The sequence below is a fragment of the Daphnia magna genome, linkage group LG2, assembly GCF_020631705.1.
Source record: "Daphnia magna isolate NIES linkage group LG2, ASM2063170v1.1, whole genome shotgun sequence".
NCBI lineage: Eukaryota > Metazoa > Arthropoda > Branchiopoda > Diplostraca > Daphniidae > Daphnia > Daphnia magna.
In genome coordinates this window covers 13,742,623-13,768,127 of record NC_059183.1, presented here as the reverse complement: position 1 = coordinate 13,768,127, position 25,505 = coordinate 13,742,623, and the positions used below count along the sequence as shown (strand labels likewise).

The 25,505-nt window shown below is 39.8% G+C and overlaps 4 protein-coding genes and 1 long non-coding RNA gene across 6 annotated transcripts; 3 read left to right on the top strand and 2 right to left on the bottom strand.

The window, feature by feature from the left end:
* The first annotated feature begins 1,869 nt into the window (after positions 1-1,869).
* Positions 1,870-13,775, top strand: LOC116916660 (tachykinin-like peptides receptor 86C). Its single transcript, XM_032921950.2, has 11 exons — positions 1,870-2,316; positions 5,825-6,351; positions 6,751-6,788; positions 6,861-6,934; positions 7,215-7,316; positions 9,577-9,711; positions 9,815-9,895; positions 10,004-10,154; positions 10,237-10,433; positions 10,569-10,723; positions 12,709-13,775. Exons 2-11 carry the CDS (start codon positions 6,150-6,152, stop codon positions 13,176-13,178), a joined length of 1,605 nt encoding a protein of 534 aa, XP_032777841.2. The 5' UTR covers positions 1,870-2,316; positions 5,825-6,149; the 3' UTR covers positions 13,179-13,775.
* Positions 13,776-14,978: 1,203 nt separating this feature from the next.
* On the bottom strand, positions 14,979-15,790 carry LOC123470121. The gene is made up of 2 exons (XR_006643624.1): positions 15,544-15,790; positions 14,979-15,452 (listed from the first exon to the last, which is right to left on the bottom strand). It is a non-coding gene; the product is annotated as an uncharacterized LOC123470121 (long non-coding RNA).
* Positions 15,791-16,545: 755 nt separating this feature from the next.
* On the top strand, positions 16,546-19,417 carry LOC116916686 (inositol-3-phosphate synthase 1-A). The gene is made up of 9 exons (XM_032922000.2): positions 16,546-16,681; positions 16,944-17,078; positions 17,152-17,517; positions 17,601-17,761; positions 17,824-17,995; positions 18,071-18,313; positions 18,389-18,497; positions 18,570-18,796; positions 18,888-19,417. Exons 2-9 carry the CDS (start codon positions 16,965-16,967, stop codon positions 19,143-19,145), a joined length of 1,650 nt encoding a protein of 549 aa, XP_032777891.2. The 5' UTR covers positions 16,546-16,681; positions 16,944-16,964; the 3' UTR covers positions 19,146-19,417.
* On the bottom strand, positions 19,407-22,156 carry LOC116916650 (cactin). Of its 2 annotated transcripts, none has more exons than XM_032921937.2 (7): positions 21,995-22,156; positions 21,778-21,927; positions 21,551-21,716; positions 21,285-21,474; positions 20,986-21,230; positions 20,774-20,917; positions 19,407-20,706 (listed from the first exon to the last, which is right to left on the bottom strand). In XM_032921937.2, exons 1-7 carry the CDS (start codon positions 22,012-22,014, stop codon positions 19,477-19,479), a joined length of 2,145 nt encoding a protein of 714 aa, XP_032777828.2. In that variant the 5' UTR covers positions 22,015-22,156; the 3' UTR covers positions 19,407-19,476. The 2 variants fall into 2 exon arrangements, with proteins under 2 accessions (XP_032777828.2, XP_032777827.2); XM_032921936.2 differs by having other exon boundaries at positions 21,778-21,930; positions 21,995-22,143.
* Positions 22,157-23,253: 1,097 nt separating this feature from the next.
* On the top strand, positions 23,254-25,393 carry LOC116916719. The gene is made up of 8 exons (XM_032922049.2): positions 23,254-23,303; positions 23,483-23,581; positions 23,638-23,742; positions 23,812-24,108; positions 24,169-24,339; positions 24,411-24,590; positions 24,680-24,799; positions 24,907-25,393. Exons 3-8 carry the CDS (start codon positions 23,638-23,640, stop codon positions 25,180-25,182), a joined length of 1,149 nt encoding a protein of 382 aa, XP_032777940.2. The 5' UTR covers positions 23,254-23,303; positions 23,483-23,581; the 3' UTR covers positions 25,183-25,393.
* Positions 25,394-25,505: the final 112 nt, after the last annotated feature.

The window sequence follows — 25,505 nt, the reverse complement described above, 5'->3', positions numbered from 1 at the left end:
TTAAATCATTTTTCCTTCAGTCAGAACCATTGATGTGGCCTCTACGTTCAAGTGGTCTTGACGAGTGAATCAAAGAAAGAAATCATGCGTAAACAAGCCATTCTTCTATTTGGGGAAGCTAAAAGGAAATAAAGAGAGTCGTTACTGTTCTATTGACAGTGTCTCTCTGAGCTAGGGCTACGTGCTTTCTACCCGTGTAAAGTACAATATCCATCCGTCCGATTGAATGTTCGCTTACACTTTAGCGCCTTTATATAAAGAAGCGCATTGTTGAATCTATTCTATTCTTCCATTTCATCGTCCATCTTCTATGTCGATTCGTCTTTGCATACTCTCGTTTAATCTTGGCCTCTTCAAAATGTCGCTCTTGTGTGTAATTGAAAAACGATGATTGTTTTCTTAGATGGTCTTCCCTATTATAGTCCGTTGCGATGATTATGCTATTACAGGAAAACAAATCGCAAACGCTGCCGATCAGCTGTCTTGTATTCGTTCCCATACAGGTACACAATGGCTGTGTTGGAGCACACCTGGACTGTGATTCCTCCTTTTTACTTTATACCCACACTCCAGTGGACATCCAGAACAAATGGTGGATGCATGTCGATGGACCATTCGTACCCTTATGTAACCTAATGCTTTGAAAGATCATATTTGATGTTTTTGTTTTGATTTCATGTTGAATCATAGATGCTCTAATTGCTCTATCCTGTTTAAAAAAATATGTCCTCGGAAGCAAAGAGGAAACCAAGGGAGCAAATTGTTTCAAAATATTCCTCAGACAATCGGTCGATGTTTAGGTCATTTGAAAGAGGCACAAACAATGAATAATGAACCCCGTGCATAGCTCTAGAGATGAAGCAAGATGTTTGCATCGTCGCAGAACTTTATTCACAGGGGCCACTCGGCATTTATTAGGAGAAACTCGCTATGCAAATTGATTTGACGTATGTTGATTATATGAAGACACTTTGCTTTGCAATTAATATCTATTCGTGTTTTTCTTTAAAAGGGGTTTTGCAAGTTGGTGTTTGTAAAGACGAGTTGTAGCTGCGTGAAGTCTCGTTACGACCATACAGCTATTTCATGTAGATTTTACAGAATGCGTGTAGGAAGTTGTGTTAATGGGGCCGGGACTTAATCGGCTAAAAGAAAAACAAGAAATTATTAAATGGCTAGGCATGAACAGCTTACTTTGCGATGCACGTGATAATAAAAGGACGGCGGTAGACTGTCGTAGGTGCGAACATAAATAAGTGGGCGTTTTCAACGTTATGATGCTTGACTTTTTCCACGAAAGATTACATTGCCGATTCATTAAAGACCGGAAATGTTGAGCCATTTTCTGGCTTTTAATAAAAGACAAGAGGAGCCTCTTTAATAGGTGAGCTTGAATCAAAGTTAAAACACGATATCAAATAGCCACTTTAAACCATAAAAATCATGTATTGATCAAATGTTTAGTCCCCGGAAAGTCTACGTTAAACAAGTGGGCTGACATATTGAAAACGGAAGGTCTACCGTCGTCACGGTTACCTAGGCTACACGTCATTGTTAAGTTTTTTTATTTTATTTTCAAAATGTATAAAGCTGTTGCTTTTAATCTGAGAATGAAAATAGACTAAAATAGCTCCAAAAAAACAAAACAAAAAACAACTTGTTTAATTCGGCAACAAGATGTTGAGTTTCTCTTTCGCTGCATTCTCCATCGCCTTCATCAGATTTCTTCTTTAAATATATATCGTGATTTTTTGAATATCCACGGCGCCTGCTCCTGACTCTCGTACATTTTGTCCCCCCCCCCCTTAAGCCTGCCTATGGTGGATACAGAATTGTAGCGATGCGACTATGCTTTCTGAAGCACTGCGGGGCACGCACCGTTGTTTCGTTCAATCCCGTTTCCGCAGAGCCCATCAAAGCTCTCAATCACTTTTGTGCCCAGCGCATCTGTATTCAACATCCAACCGTGGACACACATCAACGTTGTCTTATCTCCCTATAGTTTTTTTTTAAATCCAAAATATAATTTATTCTTTCTTTTTAAATTTAATGATATTGCACTAAACTTTTAGTAACACTAACTTGTCGCCATCGTTTTCGTGAGCTTATTGCAAGCTTTTAGTGGTGTGTTTTTTTGTTTTTTGTTTATCTTGTGTGCTTCACAGTGATTGGACTTGATGTCCGAAACTTTTGTTTGGCTCTTTCACCGCACAAGGGTTTCGTGTACAAATCGAGTTGGGCTCGGTGCTTCGCCATAGTGAAGTTTTGCTGAAATATCATAATCCTCTTCGTCTGGTGGCTGGAGGAAACGAAAAGGTCAGTCGACAATTTGTTTCTTTCTTGAGCAATAAACAAAGGAAATGTATCATTCTAACATTTTCAACTGCCAGCTGTGATAGACAGCAACAACAAAAAATGATATGGGGGATGTAGAATCCTTCTGGGCTTTAAAAAACAAAGTTTTGTCGCAAGCAGGTTCATAATTTCAGTGTTAATAATAACAATATAAGTTCAGTGTTCTGACCGGAGGGCTGTCCGACATAGACCACCAAACTTTTCCTGGAACACGGTTGGACCGTATTTGAACAATCGCTGCCAAAAATAACGTAACAAAAGTTGACAGACAATTTATTAGTCATGTCATAATGTTGCTTATGCTGAATATTTAACAGCTTTAAGCATCAAATCCTATAACAGCTTGTGTTCCCCAACGACGTTGCTAATACATTTAGAATGGCTGTTCAAAGTCGTTTGCTTTTCAGGTGAGTAGAACAAGGAAAGGGAAGCTTTAACGGACCATCAAAAATGAGTCTGTGTTTATTAAACCGCGAAAAGAATAAATAACAGCTAGCCTCATTGAATCTGCGTGTTAAAAGTTCTTGGAAACGTATACGAGTGGTTTACATAGATAGTCACCGGAACGGAAAAAACGGGGGGGATTTCAGAGTCTGTTGCCAAATGGCTTTTCTTTCTCCACCTCCTCAAAAAGAGATAGGTATTGATAAAAGGAACGTGAGCCAATTTTTTTTTTTCACCTAATGCCATTTAAACTTTAATAAATAATTTTCAAGTTGAGCTGATCGTGCTGTACACAGCTATCCTCTGTGCATATAGTAAACGTATTTCTACATTTCTCTTCTTTGATGTAGATTCGATTACCGCTTTGTGAAAGCCGACAAACTATAAGCGACACAGAAAAACAAAATAAAAGAGAAACGTGGGAGGGGGAAACATCCAATGGGAGACACGTTCTTGCGGCAAACTGATAAAGACACGGGCAAAAAAGATTCGGATTCGGTACGAGGAAATAAACAAAAAAGGGAAATTGGTTTGCGTCCTTACGTTTTCTATATGTATAAACAGCTCACTGTATCTGCCTTTGACATTGTCTACCATATCGAAATAGGCTCTGCATCTACGGTCTGCGCGTTTGGTCCTTGTCACGTCAGTAAAGGGCAGATGCCATCGGCGCTGGGACTTAAATAACAGGAAAATGCAGCATATCAATACAATAACGTCCTCAATTTCAGTGAAACTGCTGAATTAAACTATAACTAAAGTTGAGATCTGGCATATTATTCAGAGACAGGCAACTTTTGATAAAGGGCGCATGGTATCTATCATGCATTTGGCCGTGCATCTGTATAGAATCCCACGCATAACGCAAAAGCGACAATGCGTTAAGTTTGACACATCAATAAGAAATGATTAGCCTGTACGTGTCCACACGTGTCACACTTGTAGCTGCATTTCAAAGTCAAAATGGCTGCTGAATTTAGACATCATGTCTGACCGTTTGGGATTTAAATTTGGCCATCGAAATGTGACTGGATCACGAAGCTGCATTAGGATCTGAATAACTGTGACTCACGTTGCGCCATGACTGGACACATATTACATACGCGCCTATATTCTTTGACACAAAGGCAATATCGCTCCTATCATTATACATAGTTTCCTAGCAGCAACGTGTCCATCAAAACCGTTGCTGCTAACAGCAGCAAAAAACAAAAGCAGTCGTAATCGTTTGGCAGACTGCTGTACAACAACGTCAGAAAATTCCGAGTAAAACAAAAAATGTAATGGTAACTGACGATCGATTATTGCGAAGAAACAGCGGACCGTGTCAATGGATCGTTAAAGAACCGTATGGACTGATGATTCGTTTGTACTGTTCTCCGTATATAACAAACAGTGCTGAAGGCTTTCTTAGTGCAATGTTGGCTGAGTTTGATGGATCCTTTGGGGGCTACACGCATTTACGTCTTACAACCTTAGAGAGCCTAGATGAACTATGTCTTCTCGGTATTGTTGTTGAGGAGATCGACTTCTAAAACTTAGAGAACTCAAAGTAGATATTGCACACATTTCAGGAACTGTAAGTTACGCTTACGATGGAGTGTTTTTAAGTTAAGAAAATGCAGAAGACGATGATTACTTTAAACATTCGAAACGTTATTTTATAGGATGTCTGCTTGTCTGCAAAGTTTTCGGCTGCACCGTCAAACTATTTGATTGTCCCCGAATGCCTTTAAAAGAGAAAAACGAAGTTTATAAAGTGCTGTGCCATTGAACGAACAGCAGAAATGTAAAGAAAAAGGAAATTACCGACTGAGTGAGTTAGATGGAATATAACGATGGGCTGCTGATTTTCTTTATCCAATGACATCAAGTTGTATTTTGGCCGACAATGAAAGTCTTTGACGCTAATGTGAACCAGTCGACTGGTGCCGACTTTTCCCATTATCAGCACTTGTCATTCTATTCACTTTCAATTTATTATGACTTTTTTTCTTCTTCTTTCGCAATGCCTCCGTATGGCCTGCAAGTCAATACTAGTTTATAGATCTCATTGGCAGTTTTATCGCTTTCTTCCACAAAAGAACCATCCGCGATAATTGTCAGCTATTTCTATATAGATTCATACTATAGCATCCCATCCTTCATTTGCAGCAGCATCTGTTCTCTGACGCAATCTTGTCACATTTGGCACTGAATTCTGGAAGAAGACATCTACCACCCCATCGTAATATGTGAAATTGTAAAAATAAATAAATAAATACATAAATGAAAAGATGTGGGTTATAGCCAAGAAATAGCTGTCACTTCATTTTTCTTGTATCAGGCCTTTTCTTGTTGAAATCAAACGGCATTGTTGTCACGACTGCAGAAAAAAAAGGACCCACCACTTGGCTCGGCAATCGGTTGCTAAGGAAAAGCTGTGAGAGCCTGTTCTTTATTGGTTCGTTCGTGAGTCTCCTCCAACTATACTTGAGCCGCCTACTTATAAAAAGCTAACCGGATTTAACCAAGTCTTTGGTTCGCTCTCACATCGAAGTGTGTTGAACAATATGCAGAACTTTTCAAATGTAACAGAAATCGCGGCAATACCACTAAACATTTCCTTGTTTATTGTGATCGATCCTACGATGAAAACTTTTGACATTATTTACTTAACTTTGAGCACTTTATAACTTGAGGACGTTATTACATGTGAAAGCGGAAGATTTGGCACTTTGACGATTCGTATATAAGAGTGAGGGGTGGTTCTATATTGCATAACTTTTTCTCTGCCTGCATTAATAACTGTTGTCGATCCATCACATTGCAAAGGCACCACTAACTATATCGGCTGTGTCCGCTGAATATATTTGAGCAAAAGTTTGCAACGACCAACTTGACCGAAAAGAAAAAAACATTTCGTGATTGATCCGAGGAAACGTTTTCCTTTTAATATATCCTTTTTCCATTTGTTTATTCGCCGCTATAAGAAACGCGCATCGAATGACTATAACGTTTTGCATAACACGAGATATTTTTACAGGGGAATCGACGAAAATGATTGACAACGACGACGAAGATGCTCATCCGCGTGAAGAATCGGTTGATTCTAACCAACGCTGGCGAACGACGGACATTCTTTTGGGCCGACTGTTCTCTCTTTACGTTCGAAACACAACCGATATCGTTAGTTACGTGCTTAATCAGCATTATACTAATAAAGAGGAGACTCAGCAACTGGATGTTATCGGCAGTGTCGGCCCCGAAGAGTACGCATATTACGCCGATGGCAGTTACACTCTTTTTCAACAGCTGTCAACATTCTGCCCGAAGGCGGTTGGCCAGGAGATGCGGAAGAAGATTTCTTTATGGCTGATGTAGCCGGATTCAATGGAAGCTTCAGCAGCGCTAACTTTAGCCATCCCGGAAACACGACGTTGCATCGCGATGACAATTTTTCATCGTCTTATATGATGCCATGGCCACAGAGAACATCCTGGATCGCCGTCTTTACGTTGTTGGTAGTTGTGGCCACCGTGGGCAACTCGCTCGTCGTCTGGATTGTTTTAGGTCAGTTTTTAGTATATAGACTATACATTTTATTTTTAGTATTAATAGTTCATAAAAAATGCCCTTCTTTAACGTCCACGTGAATTGCAACTATCGGGTGGATGCAACATATTGGATTTTTGGCTTTCGTTTTGTATCACGGCAAACTAATTGGAATTTATAGGGGTTTAATTAGGAGAGAGTTTAGATCCATAAGGTTTGATTGATGTCCCTGATACGCGCAAGGAACGTTAATGAAATGAAGAACATATCCTATATGTCTAATATGTGAATAGAATCATGTCAAATATAGGCTGTGACCACAATGTTTCTTGTTTATTGTTTTAAGGTGGAGGCAATTTCAAGTAAATCAAAATCAAACATTATCTCTATTTTCAATTTGTTATCGCCAACATGCAGCCCACAAAAGGATGAAAACTGTAACAAACTACTTTCTGGTATACACAGAAATAACCTGATTACGTGATGACCTTTATAACCATTGCATTACTCCGAATCTCTGTCGACAGGTCAATCTCAGCCTGGCCGATTTGACAATGACGCTCTTCAATTGCATCTTCAACTTTACTTTCATGCTAAATAAGTAAGACACCATGTGTGAATTTTCACAAATCAAACAACTACGTAAACGTTATTGTGTTTGACACTTGTCTAGAAGAAGAACGAGTCACAATTGTCTAACTTGACTGTCAATAAAACGATATTGCCACACCCTTTTTTGTGAGGCTATATATTTACTCTTAGACCTTGTCACATGTAAAAATTGTCAATCTTTTTGTACTAATTGTTGAATAATATTTACCTCAAATGTAAAAGCTTTTCTGTCTATACCTATGTACTCATTCCGGATTTCTTTCTTACAGTCACTGGCCCTTTGGCGGATTCTATTGCACCGTCAACAACTTTGTGGCCAATGTCACCGTGGCGGCTAGCGTCTTCACTTTGGTGGCTATCTCATTTGACCGGTAAGGAAGACCATCCGTAATAGTTCAGAGTGGTTAAAATATGGATGGAGATTGATCGGATTGCATGATACAACTTGCAACCTAATGGAATTCGCACACGGTCCGTTGACCACTCCAAAGCACTTTGTTTTATTAAATTTCGTCCATTAGCAAATATATATATATAGTCTATATATAAACTATGTAGTTATCAAATTATTGATTTTAACTAAATATCCAATTCAGTACGCATGCAACGTAAAGCAGTGTCTCCCTCCCTTTTGCAATTGGGAGCCGCTCAACTTATGCCCGTCGTATATGTTACATAGCCCTATACAGTACTCCATTGGAGTTCTATATGAGTAATAACAGCTATATCTAACAGCTTCCATTGTTGTGAGCTCAATTTCCTGAAAATCTCTGCGTCTTTGATACATACGCGAAACAAACACGAACACACACACAAAAAAAGAGGATTGGAACTTTTTGTTTGTGTGCTTTCTTTAGCTGTATAGTCTATAAAGATAACCAAGGAACCCTCTATAGATATAAAGAAATCGGGGATTGCTATTGAACTTGAATCCTTTCGTACACAGCGCAACGATTGATGTTTTTTAAATGCTAAAGACCCACATCTTTTGCTTGAATGGTTTTGCACATCAGCAACCTCAATTTTGTCTTGAAAAATGAGCGGTTTATCGCTGTAATGACGGTGGTTCGTTAATTGGAGATTCACAATGGGAATGAAATTAATGAGTATAAAAGTTGATGGGTGAAATAATTAGGTTGCATAGTTACTGTAATACAATATACACCTGCTGGTTGTAAAGAATCACTGTTACGACAAACCAATCTCAATTACAACAGGTGAAAAATCAATAGCGCAACGAATTGGAATGTTGCGTGAATGGAAACGAGGCAATCCAACTCTAAAGCAATGAATATACGTTGCCGCCCCAATAACAAGTCTATTGTTGACTTTTTCTGATTGAAAAAGATGTTAAAGAAAGAATTTCATTGGAAGCTTTTACGTTGGTAAGGAAATATTAGAAGAAAAAAAATGCCATCTAAAACATTTCAGTGAATGAATTTTTGGCTTTTTTATCATCTCGAATCGATGAGCTGCAATCCGCCATTATTGGGAAACGTGTGATATCCGTTGTGTAAACAATATCAGCAGAAAAAGCTTTGAAGAATTCTTACCATCCATATAGATTTCCTTCTTTTCGCTAATATTACGTAACTCACATGAAATATTTGCTGTATACATCGAGCTCATATGACTCCCTGTGCAATAATATTCCATAGAGCGTAGAACTAATCAAATATTCAAAGCTGACTATACTGCGCAAGAAAGTCAACTTTATTATTTTCTTGCCGCTAAGGTGCGTGATGCATATCAATCGGTAGTAAAGATCGCAGCAGCTATTGAGAATTCCTGCGTGTGGGTGTATATTGCAAGTAAAAAGGTTTATTTGCTATTATTATTATTTTTTTTGATTTCATTGCCCATACGATCCGAGACGCAGCTGAGCAGACGACGGCATAAAATGATGTGTCGCAAAATCTGGCGAAAAGTTATTTGTGCTGAAAAGCTGACGGGGGATTTCAATATAGACATCTATTTCAACCTAGAAATAGATCGATTGTGCACACGAAGAAGACTCGCACTATCGAAAAGCCGATAGCAGTTTCTTCGTATAGACATTGAAAGAAAGAGTTTTCCAATCCCAGACGGGATATTATGACAGGCCCTGTTTTGCGAGCACAAAGCCTTTTGAATTCATTTCGCTAATGATACTGGGTCAATATCATATGTATATGTCTGATGGAATATTGTGTCTTTTAATTCCGTCTGCTCCGAGTGCGTATAGAACACAGGCCAGATGCGTGTAACTCGTGCGATATATTGTTCACGCAAGAACGAGTCTAGAGAATGCCTGATTGGATGGCTTTGGTCATCCATCCGGTGACAATCACAAAGGAGGTGCATCCGCCATTTACGTATTAGGGCATTTTTCATTTTTTTTTGTTTTTATAGAGTCGCAACTAGTATGCCCATATGAACGCTGTTGTTTTAGAAAGCTTCTTATTTTCCACCGTATGACGGCTGGCTGTAGATAAAACGGCTTAGTTTCGGTACAATGCGTTTGGTTTTTTGTTTCGTTCAATAACTTTTCTTCGTCGGACTGCAGCGCTTTCTCGATGCTGCAGCTTTTTATACACATAAAAATGTGTTTAAACTTACAGACAATCAATTATTTAAATGTTTCTTTTAAAGGTATATTGCCATCGTTTACCCGTTACGACCGAGGATGAGTAAGAGCACGGCTCGCATCGCCATTAGCCTCATCTGGTTGGCCAGCTGCATCCTGGCTGTTCCTTGTCTTCTCTACTCTCACACCCTGTCACACAGGTGTGGTAAAATAATTACGCGATAATATTCAGCGCATGTCTTTCACATATATACTGGAAAAAGTTTCTTTAATATTTGCATCGCTCATTATTTATGGTTTTAGTTATCGAGGCGGTGAAGTTCGAATCGTTTGCATCATCGTTTGGCCTGATGGTGTTCCCTCGGTTTCCCAACAGGATTTCATGTAACAGCTCAATTATTACGATGACATTATCCTGATTTGTAACAAGGCTTTCACAAAAACGAAAGCATACGCATGAATTCTTATACGACATTAATAATGGCTTTGCAGATACAATATCGTTTTCACGGTTTCCACTTACCTCATACCGGTGATTGTGATGGGTGCCTGTTATTCACGCATGGGCTACGTCTTATGGCGGGGTAAAAGCATCGGCGAACAGAATCAACGCCAAGCAGAGTCTATCCAATCGAAACACAAGGTACATACGTATAGTCTACCAACCGTGACGTGATCAATGACTCACGATATTTCTTATCCATATAAAATGAACGTACAAAAAGGTCGTGAGAATGTTCACGGTGATCGTGACGCTGTTTGTCGTCTGTTGGCTACCGTATCACGGCTATTTCGTTTACCAATTCATCGACGACCAAGTCATCTCTTACAAATACACGCAACACATTTTCTTGTCCTTCTATTGGCTGGCTATGAGCAACACTATGATCAATCCTCTCGTCTACTACTACATGAATACAAGGTTAGTTTTAAATTATTATTTTTTTTATATTTTAGTTCCTAGGTGAGACGTTCTATACACTTTCCAATTCCGTGTGGCATTAACTGTAATCTCGTGGGCGTGCGCTGTGCGTGGGTGTGTTTGTATTTTCGCCAGATTTCGTGAACACTTTAGATCGGCTTTGTGCTGTCGGGGACGACCGTCAGCGCTGAATTCTATGGCGTCTACGGCCGGATCAGCCATCATCATCACAAGGGCCGGCCAGAGACCAACCCCAATTTTGCGTAACGATCGAGCCGACTTTGTGACAGGTAAAGTCAATCATTCAAACAGCTGGGGGAAAATAAGGGGACTGCAATTAAGAAAATACAGAAAGCTGCATGACTTGGGGTTGATCTTATATAGCTTTACCTCTCTATATATTAACGATAACTCGTTTGTGCTTTTTGGTTGTCAACTTGTTCAAAAAATCATCCAGCGTGATGAAAAAGCTGCTGCTTTTGATGGCTAGTTATTATTTTTTTTTTTTTTCCTGTTCGTTTTGCTTTGACAGACTCTCCTCTTGTACATCTACCAAACGTCAATAAGCTTGCCGACATTTTTTATTCCTTTATCAAATTTTTTTCCTCTCTCTTGAGCACGGACCGACCTACTGTCTTGTTATTCAACGGTTTGTTCGTTAGTCGGGGCCCGGCTGAATAGTTTGCCTATACAGACGTGGACATGAATATATAGAGAGTCTGGAGACACACAAAGAACTCTATACGCATATAACAAACGTCAGCATGTAGACCCTACAGTACAAATACACCCTAGTCTCTAACTTTTGTTTTTATGCACGTATATCGACCTACTCGTGTGTGCATAACATAAAGGCAATGTGTGACACAACAACGGCTGATGATTTTTTTACTCCTACGCGTATATTATTACGGCATACATACATTTAAAGCCAAACAAAAGCCACCCACTTGCCCATCTGCTATAGTTTTCAATTGGTTTTTCGTGAAACGTATAATCTCCTATGAAACAGTTTGGATAATGACTTTCGTCTTTCGTGTAAGACTTAAGTGTTAGATTGACTTATGCGTGCCATTGCAAAGTATTCCAATGACTTAGGAAAGATTTTCCAGCTAACTGAATCATTGTAAAGCATGTTTCGCATTACTATTCAATTTCAAAGCAAGTTTGAATTGTGTAGTCTACAGCAATATGGGAGTAGACGTTCTTCAGTTGCTGATTGTATCGGCTTATTGCACAGAACGTATTGAGCAGGACAATGATATCACGTTCCTCCAAATATGAACCGATACGTCTATAAAGCTAGATTACCTAATCCGATTGGCAATACGGACTAGGACTATACAATGAACAACAATGAATCGCAATTCGGCTCGCATTCAGATTCATCTAAAGTGCGTACTCGTTTTCCCCTATTATTATTATTATTTTTTTATGACAACAACAGTTATGATTAGATTTTTTTTCATTCGACACACTAATTACAAAAAATTCGTCTTGGTTTTTATGTCCCTAGTTAAGTAGTGTAATATACTCCCGGACATAAAATGTGGCTTTATTCCTTATTGTCCCTTTCGTACGTCGTTGGCCTTTTACGAACTTGAAACAAGAATGACATCCGTAATATCATTGCAAAAAATTCGTTCATATTTGAATATAATAGCATCAAAGCATCAAGTTACAAAAAGGGTGATTTTTTTTATTGCCATATTTCTGAAGATGATACGATTTTCTAAATGTCTACGGTGGAAACTATACACGGCAGGCCTGCGATTCGTGATGATGAAATCGCTAGATAGGCTAAAAACCTCTTAGCAATTGCTGCCGATGAGGCAAAGTTTAGCCGCTGGAAATAATCGTGTCTTTCATGGCTGGTGGCGCCTCACGCTTCTTCCTTTTTTGCTGATAGTGATGGCTCCCAGTTCGTATTCAATAGTCCCTTTTGGATTTTCTCCTGAACGCAATTTATTTACTAGTCTGCACGCACGCTGAGCTTTTATACGGTATACGTGTCCCAGCGAATAGGCGGGCTTTCTGAACACGTAGGTCGTATGACATATACAGTATTTAACAGAGCTCAATTCAATTATATTTGACCGTCGAGCCTATAGCTTCCTCAAATATGGTTTTGATTCCATATATCTTTCATGTGCTGATAAATAATAAAAAAAAAGTCATCAAAAAGATGAAACATCTGGCTAGTTCTCAATAGCTTCTATAAGGATGTTACATTTGTACGTAATTGGTTACGTCTATCTTAATTTCTGGCTAGTAGGTCCGCGACAACCACGACAAGTCCTCAATCAACGACAGTTCATCACTTCGGCCGTCCTTCGGCAAAATGGAATGGACGCGATTCCTTCATCGGAAGGTTCCTACTCGGCGGCAGAAAGCACGCACTTGATCCAGCGGCAGGATAACTTGGAAGGCGAGCCGATCAAATCGTGCGAGACTCTTGAGAAATCAAGTTTGCTGCTCGATTCGCCGCAGCAGCAACGTATTTTGGTTTCTAGTGACACATCAATAAGCAACGGAACAGCGGCCTGGATCTCTAGTCAAGGACATCTTGTCACCGTATGGACATCTTCATCAACGACACCGTTATCGACCGCCGCTCGAGACGATGGCAACCAACACTCGATGAACCTCATCAACGCTCGGATGCACATTAGACGGAATCCCTCTACTGACACGTGCGCTGAAGCGAATAAAATCCACCAAACCATCGCCGAAACGAAAACCTAATTACAAAGTAGCATTAGAAATATACAGAATTTAACGGCCGGTTACTTGACCGACGGGCAAAAAAAAGTTTTAATTAAAAGGTCTCATTACGGCCATCTGGTAGATTAATTGTCTTTGAATTTTAGTTGTGTGTTCATCTGCTCAAAAGTTTCGGGCCACCTTATCTTTAATTACCATTGGTGATGATAAATTTCACAAACAAAGCAAAACGATCCACAAAATGGACCATTTCTTCCGTTTGCAAATTCACCGTCGGCTTATCAAAACGTTGCGGTTTTCGTTTCATGGTAAACGTGAGCAGTATTTACACATAAAACCACTGGGTGGGGTGTGATAGATGTACTTACTAGAAATTGTCCATGTGTACATGACACTGAGTTGTACTTGTACATCGTCTAATTCAATTTCGTTCATGTTTTCTTTAAAAAACGAAGGCGTCGGGTAAGCTAGATACGTGTTCGTCTTGTTATTGTGTACCAGGGCAAAGCAACTGTTCGTTATTTCTCCGACAAATCACAAAAGCCTGTCAGGAGAATAAATTCTGTGACTTTATCAAAGACTACATACTCTTTGAGCAATTACACGGGTCGAAAAGAAGTCAAGCTAGAAATCATACGATTAGGGCCACATAAATAGCAGCTGGCTCAATCGTCTATCTAAAAGTACGTGCTGCACCCAATTACAGAGGGGTCTAACACTAGATGAAAATAGTTTCGGCTTATAGGATTCTAAACCCGTTGGCCTTTAGCTGTAGTATACTTGAATCTTGAACACGTCGTGCTTCCCATTTGGATTCTTCTCACGATTTTTTTTCCTGGTAGTCGAGCCAGAGATAAATCGATTTACCTGATTGACTCCAGTTTGTGGGTTTAGAATGCTACCAGCGATGTGGGATGTACAGATAGATTACTGGAGAACATCGTCGTCGTTCTTATCGAAATGTCGTTTAAAGCATTTTTTTTTTTACACTGCCATTAACAACTGTTTACTGCTGTAAGCGATGGTGAACCTGGTTGCAGGCAACGATTGTCCAACAGAGAAACCAGCCACACAATTAATGACATACGCTACACATTCTCAGAATCTGGCCGTCTGCTATGCTGAATTCCGTCCCAATTAAAGGGAGCCTTTGTCCATAATAATCTTAAGCCGAAACCAATAATGCAATGGCGTCATGCAATTAGCTGGAAAAAGGTTCATCACCATGGTGACACTAACAAATCAGAAGTCATGAGGGATACGAAGAGCATTCGTACAAGACGTACCGTAAAGGAATGTCGGAATCAGGCAAGCTTCAGTGCGTAATCTACTTGCAGTGCTTGATTTCAAATCTTTGATCTTGAAATTGTACTTACGTTTAAATAGTCATACATCACGGACAATTGTTATCAACATGCTGACGGTTCATATTGTAAGCGAAATAGAAATAACTGAAAATCACTTAATTTGCAATATTTGTGTACATGAAACAGACATGATAGGCTACATATGTGTGAATTCAGCTTTCCAGCTTGTAAATATGCAGATTTTTTAAATGTTAATAACAACAATAACGTAACTACGTTGAATGGATTGCATAATTGAAAATACCAATTAGAAAAGGGTAATCGAAAACGAATGTCTGTCATTAAATTAAGTGAGAAGGGATCAAACACAGGAAAAGAGATCAAACTTTACGTTTCAGAACATGTTATTTTCAAAACAAATGGGTGTGTTTGTAATAGTCTATGTTTTTATATACTACTGGCTTGTTGCGTTTCAGCACTTATAACAGCGAAAATCGGCTAATGAAATGATAGCTGTAAAACAAACATTGTATTTCACGGAATTAAGCATAGCCATCAGTCGTCCCAAAACTGTAGCTGTCACTTTAAAGCCAGTCAATTTTCCAAATTTATACCAATTAAATATTTGTAACTTTTACTAATATTATTTTGTTTCCATCCATTTTGAAATGTCTAATTTCCTTGATGACGTGGGTGACGTGGGCATTAATTTACACAAATACTGAGAGATGGCAAATCAAAACTATCAAGACCCGGAATGAGCTTCCACACCACATCTTGTATCAGGATACTAAACGAATCTAGTTTAGGTCAGATTTCCTGGTTAGTTAAAATAATTTTCACCCTTTGTCCTTTCAAGCTTGTCCGGTGTGAGGTCCAATTAGCGAAAAGGCAACGTTTGCCAATTTCAGTCATTTCAGTTTCGTCTGAAATTGGCTGACGATTCTTTGCAGACGTTTTCCCAATTCCCGTTTATCCATCAAGAAACCTATGTGAGTAAGCCTTTCTGTTATATTTTTAGAATTATAAATTGCAGTTATGGTTGGGTAAAGATTAAGCCCAAAAAGTTGGGTAATTACCAAAAGAATATGGCCTCTCTATTATTCCATGACACATATGGAAGGCCGTCTGAAAGTTGGGCAGCCCACGGTAATTACAAAATTCCGAATGCACCGTTAGGGCTAATGACCTTTCTGTCCCTTGTGTGATCCTTGTTCTGGTCGTTTTATACCTAGCAGTCTTCAATTGCTGTTTTTGGAAGGCAATTATTTTTGTTTGTGTGTTTCTGTCGTGAACCGGATTTCGTTGATACCCCTTCACTAGATGCTTGTCATACAAAGTGGGTGAAAGTAAAACCACTGCAACCTTGACCTTCACAGCTTGTGCTGTCAAAACAATCTTACCCCTGCAGCACCAGGAAGGCCAAAGCTAACATGTCTTTAAACACATGTGCTGGCCAGGAGGAATAGCTGGCCATATTTAACCTTGAACCCACAATCTCTCCTCTTCATTCTGCTGACAACTGTAGAGCTGGTGTAGGTTGCAACTTCAAGCTGCCCATTCCTTGTTCAGAAGTCAGAGGTAAGCCAGTTCCTACACTCTTATCGAAACATCGCCTAGAATCAATCAGTCTTTCTTTCTAAACAGTAACTTGTAATCAAAAGAAATCACTTCAAAAGCTGTACCAGGTTTTTCTCCATGTAATAGGTAACCTGCGACTGTAGTTTAAAGGTTTCTTGATCGATTCCGAACTAGTTAGCTACTGACGTCATGTTTGACGTAACTTCCGTTCGGTGTTTATCGCAGCCTTGAAAACCATATGGTGAGATGGTGACTAACCGACAATTAATGCAGTATCTCTCGTTGCTCAATTCGTAATTTATATGCTCATTAAATAACTATAAATGGCTCACGTACGTTTTTGTCGGGAAACTTTATCGAAATTATCCAACGCATGCGCGCGGGATTTACAAGTTCGGAAGCCCAGAATATCGCCGTCTGGTCGACTGCCAAAGCTAGGCATTCACCAGAGCAGTTGAGCTTACTTTTTCTTTCACATGGCTGCTTGACTTTTGTATGAAGACAGACGTGAAATTTTTGTTGAATCATCGCGATTGAGCAAAGCCCTGACCAGTGCAAAGTTACACGATAGGCTACGTGGTCACCAGCTGCTGGCTACCCATTACAACGTTATCGTGGAGCGCGTTGAACCCGAACGTTAGTGAGCAAATATGGTAGACTGTATTCTCTTGCATGTCACGTGAGGATGGTGCGATTCTGCATCGTGAGTTCATTTCAATGGCCCGAACGCTAGGGGCACTCATGGCCGTCAGGCCACGGCCTTGATTTTTCACGCGCAGAATCCACTACTAGATCGTTCGATTCTCCCCTTCCTGCTAGTCGTCTTATTTTAGTCTACTGCTACCTTCATTCTTGACTAAGCTCATTTCCATTTCTTTCGTTGTCGTGAACTTTACAGGGTAAATTAGACACACAAAAAATGACTAAATTCCAAGTTGACAGCCCGAACGTTACGTATGGCGTACGTTACATCGAAGCGGATTACGATTACTGCACGTCACGCGTGGAGCCGGCCTCCGATGGAGGGTACAAGGTAACATGAACTAGATCGCCATTTTCACCCGGCAAACACGTCTGAGCATGCGTATACTTTCTTTTATAAACAGGTTATTCCGAATGCAACCCGATTACGGATCCGGACGGAACGTCAAGTGCCAAAACTTGGCGTTATGTTGGTTGGCTGGGGAGGAAATAACGGGACGACTGTGACAGCGGCCGTTCTTGCCAACAAGCTGGCTCTGTCGTGGCCGACGCGCAACGGGCACCAAGAGGCCAACTACTATGGCTCATTGATGATGTCATCAACCGTTTCACTGGGCATGGGACCTGACGGCCGTGATGTGTACATCCCTTTCCATGACTTGTTGCCTATGGTTCATCCAGACGATATCGTTCTCGATGGCTGGGATATATCATCGCTGAATTTAGCCGCCGCCATGGACAGAGCCCGGGTTCTCGAACCATCTCTGCAGGTTGGAAATGTTTGATTTGCTTCGCAAACAATCTCACATGCTTTTGTACTAGTTTATTGATCGACGTAATTGATTTAATCCAGGAACAACTGCGCCCTTATATGCAAAAGATGAAACCTAGGCCATCAATTTATTCTCCAGATTTCATCGCAGCCAATCAGTTGGAGAGAGCCGATAATCTTATTGTTGGAACGAAGCGAGAACAAATCGAACAAATCCGCAAAGATATTCGCAATTTCCGCGCGTAATATAATTTGCTTTATCGTTCTAGTTGTGCTGATCGTCAATTCTCTTTTGTTTCGTTAGCGAGCACGCTTTGGACAAAGTTATTTTGCTGTGGACGGCCAACACGGAGCGCTTCGCTGACATCGTTCCAGGACTAAACGACACAGCCGAAAATTTAATGCGTTCCATCAAAAACGATGCCAGTGAAATCTCGCCTTCGACATTGTTTGCTGTGGCTAGCATCTTAGAAGGGGTATATTGAAACAATTGAAGAACATTCAGCCTTACATTCCTCGCTCAACACATGCATTTCTCTATTGTATTACAGTGCGCATTTATCAATGGATCGCCTCAGAATACCTTCGTCCCTGGCTGTATGGAAATGGCGGAGAAAGCCAACGTCTTTATTGGCGGAGACGATTTCAAATCGGGCCAAACCAAGCTGAAGTCTGTGTTGGTTGATTTCTTGGTCAGTGCTGGCCTCAAGCCCGTCTCCATTGTTAGCTACAATCACTTGGGGAACAATGATGGGAAAAATCTATCTGCCCCACAACAATTCCGTTCTAAGGAGGTTAGTTTTCATCCATTTTGTGTTGCTGTTTATATTTTCTTGTACTAACCGGATGCTGAAATCCGTATGTCATAGATTTCCAAGAGTAATGTCGTAGATGATATGGTGGAGTCTAATCCGGTGCTCTATAAACCGGGAGAAAAACCTGACCACACTGTTGTGATCAAATACGTTCCCTATGTCGGTTAGTGATTTCACGCCATGCCTACATTTCGTGTTGCCAAGTTAACGTACGAATTTTCTTTCCTATAACTAGGCGACAGCAAACGGGCCATGGATGAATATACCTCGGAGATCATGATGGGTGGTCACAACACATTGGTTATCCACAACACGTGTGAAGATTCCTTGTTGGCTAGCCCAATCATCCTCGACTTGGTCATTCTAACTGAACTCTGCCAACGGATTACATTCCGCGGACCAAATCAAACGACTTACCAACCGTTCCACTCAGTCCTATCTATCCTCAGTTATCTGTGCAAGGTACTGTTTCTAAAAATGCATTTTTTGTTTTTGTTTGTTGTTGCATGCGTGCAACAATCCTAGCATAACAAATCAAAAATTTCTTTTACAGGCTCCCTTAGTTCCCGAAGGAGCACCCGTTATCAACTCGCTCAACCGTCAGCGATCTAGCATCGAGAATATTTTCCGCGCTTGCCTTGCTCTACCTCCGGTTAATCATATGATGCTGGAGCATCGTTTCGCCAAGCCTCTTCACGTTTCAAGCCCAACGGCGGCCGCTAAAGGCGAAACAAAGCTTGACAGCCCAACTAAAACGAAGCCTTACATCAATGGCATCTCGCAAATCACGGAGGGGGTTAACGGTCTCTAAAAAAAAATTATTATTAGTAAAAGCTAGTCGTCATGACTGCTTCGTATGGACCATCGTTCACAACACTTTACAACGCGTTTTCCGCGTGATGCCCGTCTCAATTAAATCTGTATCAGTTTAGCGAATTAATTACCTATGATTGCCAACAACTATTTGCCAACAGCTATATAAGACCAGAGTATCCAAATTGAAGAAAACCATTTTTCATTAAATTACATCCGTCGTTCAATTGTCTCTAACAATGAAAATACAGAGAAAATCTGAAAAGTAAATCACGTTTTTATTATTCATGTTCAAGAAACATTGTAAAGTAAAATAAAATCGAAAATGCCTAACGGCGGTATCGGTAACGTTTGAAATGAAACCAAAGTTGCATGATGTTGTTATGGAACTGGCAACGGAAACCCTTCTTGTAGGAATATTCCCATTCACGATTGACAATTTTGAAGGCAATGTCTTCATAAGGTGGGCCAGCGCGGAAACGGAGGATGCCAAAGTCCTTGTTATCGGCACACGGCGTTATGGTGTATTGAGGAGTTGAATTCTTGTCGATCAAATCGGGGAAAAAGATGTTAAACTTGTAGCCCTGAACGATTTTGGGAGGCGGATTGTCCATATCGTAATGGGTCTGGTTGTACTTGTTCCACTCAAATCCAGTATGAACCCGATTGAAGTAACGTGGTTTGCGAGGTCGGTATTTATCCGACCATAGGTAGACTGGTTTGTCAATAGCCGATTCCACCGAAAAGATTGCTTCATCAGCCGACATCCCTTTTAACGCTTCGCCACGCATCGCTCGTTCCTCCAGTGATACTTCTGAATCAGCCATCCCAACGGCCACCCCGCGACCCTGAACACGAGCTCGTGCAAACTCCAATCGCTCCAAATCATCGTCTTCCGTATAGATGAGCTGTGTTGGGTCGATTTGGCTGGGCTCCAAGTATACTGGACTGTATCGACCTGATTCGTAGGCAGCTAAACAAGGTTCTAGAAGATCCCTCTCAGCTTGGCCGCGAATATCTTCCCCACCATCTGCACCCGATTCTTCTTCTTCTTCTTGAATTTCATCTTCTTTATCTATACTGGGTTTCTCTACAACTTCTTCGACATCTTCGCCAGTTGGCTCAAACTTGATTCCTAAACGCGTTGCCTCCGCAGCAGCAGTATCTATTAGACCTTGTTGGGCTTTTAGCAGTTCTAATTTCCGTTTCAAATTGGCACCATGACGATCACGTAGTCGCGCACGGGCGATGTGGGCTTTCAGCTGGCTAAGGAGACTTTCCCAGTAGGAAATATCGACACCTTCTTGCCGGGCGGCAATCTTCTTTTCAATATTACTTTTTAAAGCAAGTAGAGCAGGAGCTGTTTTGTTTTTAAAGATACTGGCGACGTCCTGAGCCACGGCTGTGTGAATACCCTCTTGTCGGCCCATGGCGGCTTCATTTTCACTCCTCTTTGATCGCTCGATTTTTCTCATGGCGCGAACTTCGTCCTCGACTATCACCATTAGATCATTCCAGTAATCCAAGTTACTAGACTCTTTCTCAAGTTCCATGTAAACCTAATAAGTAGACCAAATTTTAAAAAATTTAACTTGAAATATGGGAATTTTAAGCACATTCATTTACCTTAATGTCTGCCACTAAATCTTCTAAATCTGTCAAGGTCAATCCCATGAGATAAAAATATGGCTCGTTCATCTCCACAGCTTCGGGGTCGTTCTCCGAGTTTATATATTTTGCAAGGACATCAACGGGCTTTGCTCTGCCATCCTGTAAACACAAATAAACGAGCCATGAAGATTATATTAGCAATCGTATCATCAGTAACCAAAATTTACTTGAATACGTATGGCAGAACGCAACTTCGCTTGTTCCAAATGGAACTGATCTTCACTCTGCTGCCACTCTTTGAATTGTTCAGCTTCTTTAGTGCGCTGGAGATCAGCCGTTTCATCTTCTCTGGCTTCTTTTTCTTTTTCTCTTTCCAGTCTTCTTGCTTTTACCTTTTCTAGCTCATCTCGATTTGCTAGCTGTTTCATTCTTAATTCACGCTCAATTTCTTCTTGACTCATGTCTCCTCTACCTACAGATTGATATGTTGTTTACAGAAGCTTGGAATAAACACATTGGTATCTACCTTCTTTCTCAAACTTCTTTTTCCATACAAACTTATCAAGCAGGTTGGAATCTCCAAAAGGATTGTCTGAGTTTGTGTACTGAAGTAGTTCATTGTCCCATCCCATTTGCTCCTTTCGTTTCATCTCCTTACTTTGCTTTTTCAGTAATCTTCTTTTTCGTTTCTCTTCTGGAGTTTCAAGAGCTTTCATCTTGAAATTAAAACAAGGTATAATCTTTAGTATTTAAACCCATTTCGAAAAATGGCTCTTTTTTAAATTATGTTACCTGTTCTTTCCATTTCTTTTTTTCTGCCAAGACTCTCTGGCGTTCTTTTTCAAGTTTTTCCAAAAGATCCTTATTCATAACCAACTTATTGTCACTCTCACTCTCACTTGATGAGCTAGAGGAATGTTTTCTATCTCTAGTTTTGTCTTTGATACTCTTAGGAGACCTAGTTTTGAAGCATGTTCTTTAGCAGTTATTCTCATTTCAAAATGTTTATTCATTATTACCTTGAAGTTATACGGCTTTCCCTTGGCTTATCATGGTCTTTAATTTGTTTCCGATCTTGGTAATCTTTCTCTCTTAGACTTGATGACGACTGTTTAGCAGAATCTCGGTGTCTACTTCTCGAAGATTCCTTTTCTCTCGAACCCGACCTACTACTAATATTAAGAAAAGTTTTAATTTTCTTAAACTTGATTATACAAAATAAAAATCTGTTGAAACCTTTTTCTATGCCGTCCCATGTTGGAAAAAACAAACAACTTCGCGTTTTTTACAAGCAAAGCAAGTCAGAAGCGACGACGTCAATCGCTTGAACTAAAAGTTGTAGAAAGTCGTCTGCTAGAACATTGATATGTGTACCGTTTCTTTCAGAGATGGCGCTAGTGTTCTTCAAGTTCAACCACACTATTCCACACGTTGTGGAAGCTGGGTTTTGCCCGGTTTTGCCCGGTTTTGCCAAGAATTTTTGTTCAGTTTACGATTATGTATTTAGACAATGGTCACTTTATTTCTTTACTTTACCATTATATTAATTATACTGTTGCTACTTTAATATTTAGAAGGCACCTGGGTTTCTAATGGCCATAGAATCGTTACGTTAGAAACCCATACAGTTTTGGGCTCTGGGCCGTAAGCTCGTGCACTTTTTCCCTCACTTTTCCCCATCCGATCCATCCCCTCCTAAACAATACGAGACTTTTATTACAAAATTCAATGTCTTTTCAGGTAATATATCCTTAACATTGCTGGGTATTTTATTTCGTATAAGTTTTTCTCATAAGAAAAATTATGATCTGTTGTTCTCGTTCAGAAAGCTCTGACGAGGCACCCGAAAAAAATGGCTGAAGGCTCTTCGTTACGAACACGTGTTGAAGTTCCAAAAGCGAACCAAGTTAGATGCAGGGAGGAAACGTTAACAACGTGAAATCTGGCCAGGCAGTACCAAAAAACCAGTTAGGTGATGTATTCATTATTTTATTATAGCATAAATAATTCAAGCACAGAGTCAAGACACAGATTTTAAAAAGAAAAAGATTTAAGCAAATGGCGATTATAGTCTGATAATGCATTTTCATGCAGTCGTACACCCAAACGACAGACATTCCACCATGACTTGCTGAATTAAAATTCACGGGCAAACTTGAGCAATGTAAGAACACGAAACCATTTTAACAATATGTCACGTATCTGAGCGCACTTATTATTTTAAAAGATTTTTTATGGTAATGACCTTCTTTAGATGAGAAGGTCAAAGCAATTTACAGTTGCTGCCAGACCTTGGCAGTAATGCTGCTAGTATGTTAGCTAAAACTTTCAATCTCTGTTTCTGTTTTCATTTGTATTATCAAAATATTTGCTAACAACGTAAGCACCGAGAAAGTTTTTGGTGCCCCGCGTCATAATTAAATCATCTTCAACTAAAACAGGAATTTCATGTTCTGAGCGTGACTATTGATATTTTTTTGCTTCGGGTCTACTTCACGTATGAAGTTCAATCATCCCTGAAGTTGAACGAACGAACACACGTAAGGTAAGCTCTTCCACAATAAAGATGAATAAATACGATAATAGAGAAGCGTGAAGTACAAAAAAAAGAGGAAAAATTGCTCGAGGGACTTTTAAGGTGATGGTGGTTGATTAAGAAAAAACTGGAAGGGCTTCTGCGATTCAGCATTCACGTTTTCCAAAAAACCCTTTTATGTGCCTTAGGCATTATGTTTTACCCTCGACTCCAGAAGAGCACTATAAATACAAGTGACGTTGGTGTTGAATCTCTAGTCGGCGGGTCTGACATCCTCACGCATCAAGGTGAGGATAAATATTTTATGTGTATAAGATAGGATTAATTTTAATTTTTCATGTAGATGAAATTCGCGTTTGTTCTACTTCTCGTCATATTCGTGACTGATGTTACGCCAATTTTGGAAGAGGTATCTGACATCATCTTCAAGAAATATGCAACCATGAAGGTAGAGTACAACAAAAAAATGTTTCTTGTAAATGTTAGACTCTGATGATCTCCAAAAATGTCTTTATAGATTATGGAAGATTGCTATGGTAAAGAAGCTGTAAATAATATGCTAAGCGAAGTCGCATTAGCATATGCGCGTTGCCGTGGCAAACCATCATTTCTTCCTATTTTGGAACAAATCGGATCTTTTAATTTGGAACAAGCATCGGAAGAACCTCAAGTAACCCAGACAGAGTCACTTACAGAGCCTCTTACAGATCCCCCTACCACTACTACTACGACTTCCACCACAAGTACTACTACTCCTACTCCTGACACTTCGGTTAAGCAAGTTCCATATGCCGTCTATCGACCCCCTGCAGTCGTAAGTAACTTATCAGAGAATTGTTATTCATTTTGACTTAAAGTTGCAATCCAATGTTAGAAAATCCCTCAGGAAGTCGTCGATCAATATCCTCCATTTGGATATGATGATCCTCGTTTCTGGCTTGGTTATTTTCCGCCAAATAGAAGACTCCAGTTCCAACAGAGATTCCCTTACGGGGATTCTGGCTACTATTATGGCGGACCCGTGAGCCCAGGAGCCTATCGCTGGGTATTAAGAAAAAAAAACAAACATGTCCTTTTCTTATTTTCGCAAATAATTTTTTAATACATTTTGTACAGAAACGTGCAGAACACCGAACATTGCCGGAGGACAATCAGGAGATTGTTGAAGAATTGCCTGTGGTCACAGAGGGTTCGCAACCGACAGGACCCTTTGCATTTCCTTTTGCTAACAACATGTTTTCTAAACATGAAGCTATCCTCGGAAACGCAACCTGTGTAATGAAAGAAATCGGGTTTGTAAGTGAAGATTGTTTTTTGTTTTGTTTTTTGTTTTGTTTTGTTTCGTTTTGTTTATTGTTCGTTCTTTACCATTGAACCGTAAATAGATTGGAGATGACATGCAGCCGAATTATAGTAACATCCGGAAGCGTATTGACAACCTTCCCGTCACTGCGGAACTTAAAGCTGATCTCATTGACGGGATTGAAACATGCCAACAATTTATAGTAAGAGTCTTTTTGTGTTCACATTTTTTTTTCTAGTGAATGTATTAAATTAGTAATTGCAGATCAATGTGGTATACTAATTATTGTCTGCCATTTCCTTTTAATAGAGCTGTATTCCCACAAAGACATATAGCGACATCCCAGTTTTAAGGGAAATGGTCACTCCATACGCCTTCTTTAAGTGTTTCAAAGGAAGGAAAATTGAAGCGTGCATGAAGAAAGATCTTAGAGAAAAATTTGTCTCACTACTCACAGGTCTTCCTGCCAGTCGTGGAAAGCAAATGAGAGATGAAACCGCCTCGGAAGTACAAGCAAATATGGATGGCGTGTTTAATATGATTTATGGTTTCGATATGAACTCACGTTCTACCAGTTTTTTCTAATTGGGGTTGACAGGGGTGTTACTAACCGCTGATGTGTTTTCACCTTTTTTTGTTTTTTAATTAAACCACTCTAGGGCAACCGGTTTTATTATGTGACGGGCTGACGGTTGTTTGTTTTATATTATTTATAAACCGGTTGCCATACTATTTAAAATATTTCCCTCGATTTGAGTTTTATCATGATGAAAAAGAATAAAGCTTTAAACTTTGACACTGGTTTATTTTATTATTATTATGTTTGTTTTTTTTTGCTTTTTCTTTTATCGTTTTTTTCTACTTTTTTCTCCTCGCATACGGCACCTAGCGGTCTTTCGCGACCTAAT

What these genes read in the sequence shown, in the direction of transcription:
- LOC116916686 (XM_032922000.2), top strand. Translation starts at nt 16,965, where the DNA reads ATGACTAAATTCCAAGTTGACAGCCCGAACGTTACGTATGGCGTACGT. An exon ending in TTCTCGAACCATCTCTGCAG is followed by an intron (nt 17,518 to 17,600) that starts GTTGGAAATGTT and finishes GATTTAATCCAG; the next exon opens with GAACAACTGCGCCCTTATAT. An exon ending in TGGCTAGCATCTTAGAAGGG is followed by an intron (nt 17,996 to 18,070) that starts GTATATTGAAAC and finishes ATTGTATTACAG; the next exon opens with TGCGCATTTATCAATGGATC.
- LOC116916719 (XM_032922049.2), top strand. Translation starts at nt 23,638, where the DNA reads ATGAAATTCGCGTTTGTTCTACTTCTCGTCATATTCGTGACTGATGTT. An exon ending in TCTATCGACCCCCTGCAGTC is followed by an intron (nt 24,109 to 24,168) that starts GTAAGTAACTTA and finishes ATCCAATGTTAG; the next exon opens with AAAATCCCTCAGGAAGTCGT. An exon ending in TAATGAAAGAAATCGGGTTT is followed by an intron (nt 24,591 to 24,679) that starts GTAAGTGAAGAT and finishes AACCGTAAATAG; the next exon opens with ATTGGAGATGACATGCAGCC.
- LOC116916660 (XM_032921950.2), top strand. Translation starts at nt 6,150, where the DNA reads ATGGCTGATGTAGCCGGATTCAATGGAAGCTTCAGCAGCGCTAACTTT. An exon ending in CTGTAACAAACTACTTTCTG is followed by an intron (nt 6,789 to 6,860) that starts GTATACACAGAA and finishes CTCTGTCGACAG; the next exon opens with GTCAATCTCAGCCTGGCCGA. An exon ending in GTTTCCCAACAGGATTTCAT is followed by an intron (nt 9,896 to 10,003) that starts GTAACAGCTCAA and finishes ATGGCTTTGCAG; the next exon opens with ATACAATATCGTTTTCACGG.
- LOC116916650 (XM_032921936.2), bottom strand. Translation starts at nt 22,014, where the DNA reads ATGGGACGGCATAGAAAAAG. An exon ending in AAAGAAGTTTGAGAAAGAAG is followed by an intron (nt 21,231 to 21,284) that starts GTAGATACCAAT and finishes ATCAATCTGTAG; the next exon opens with GTAGAGGAGACATGAGTCAA. An exon ending in GTTCTGCCATACGTATTCAA is followed by an intron (nt 20,918 to 20,985) that starts GTAAATTTTGGT and finishes TTGTGTTTACAG; the next exon opens with GATGGCAGAGCAAAGCCCGT.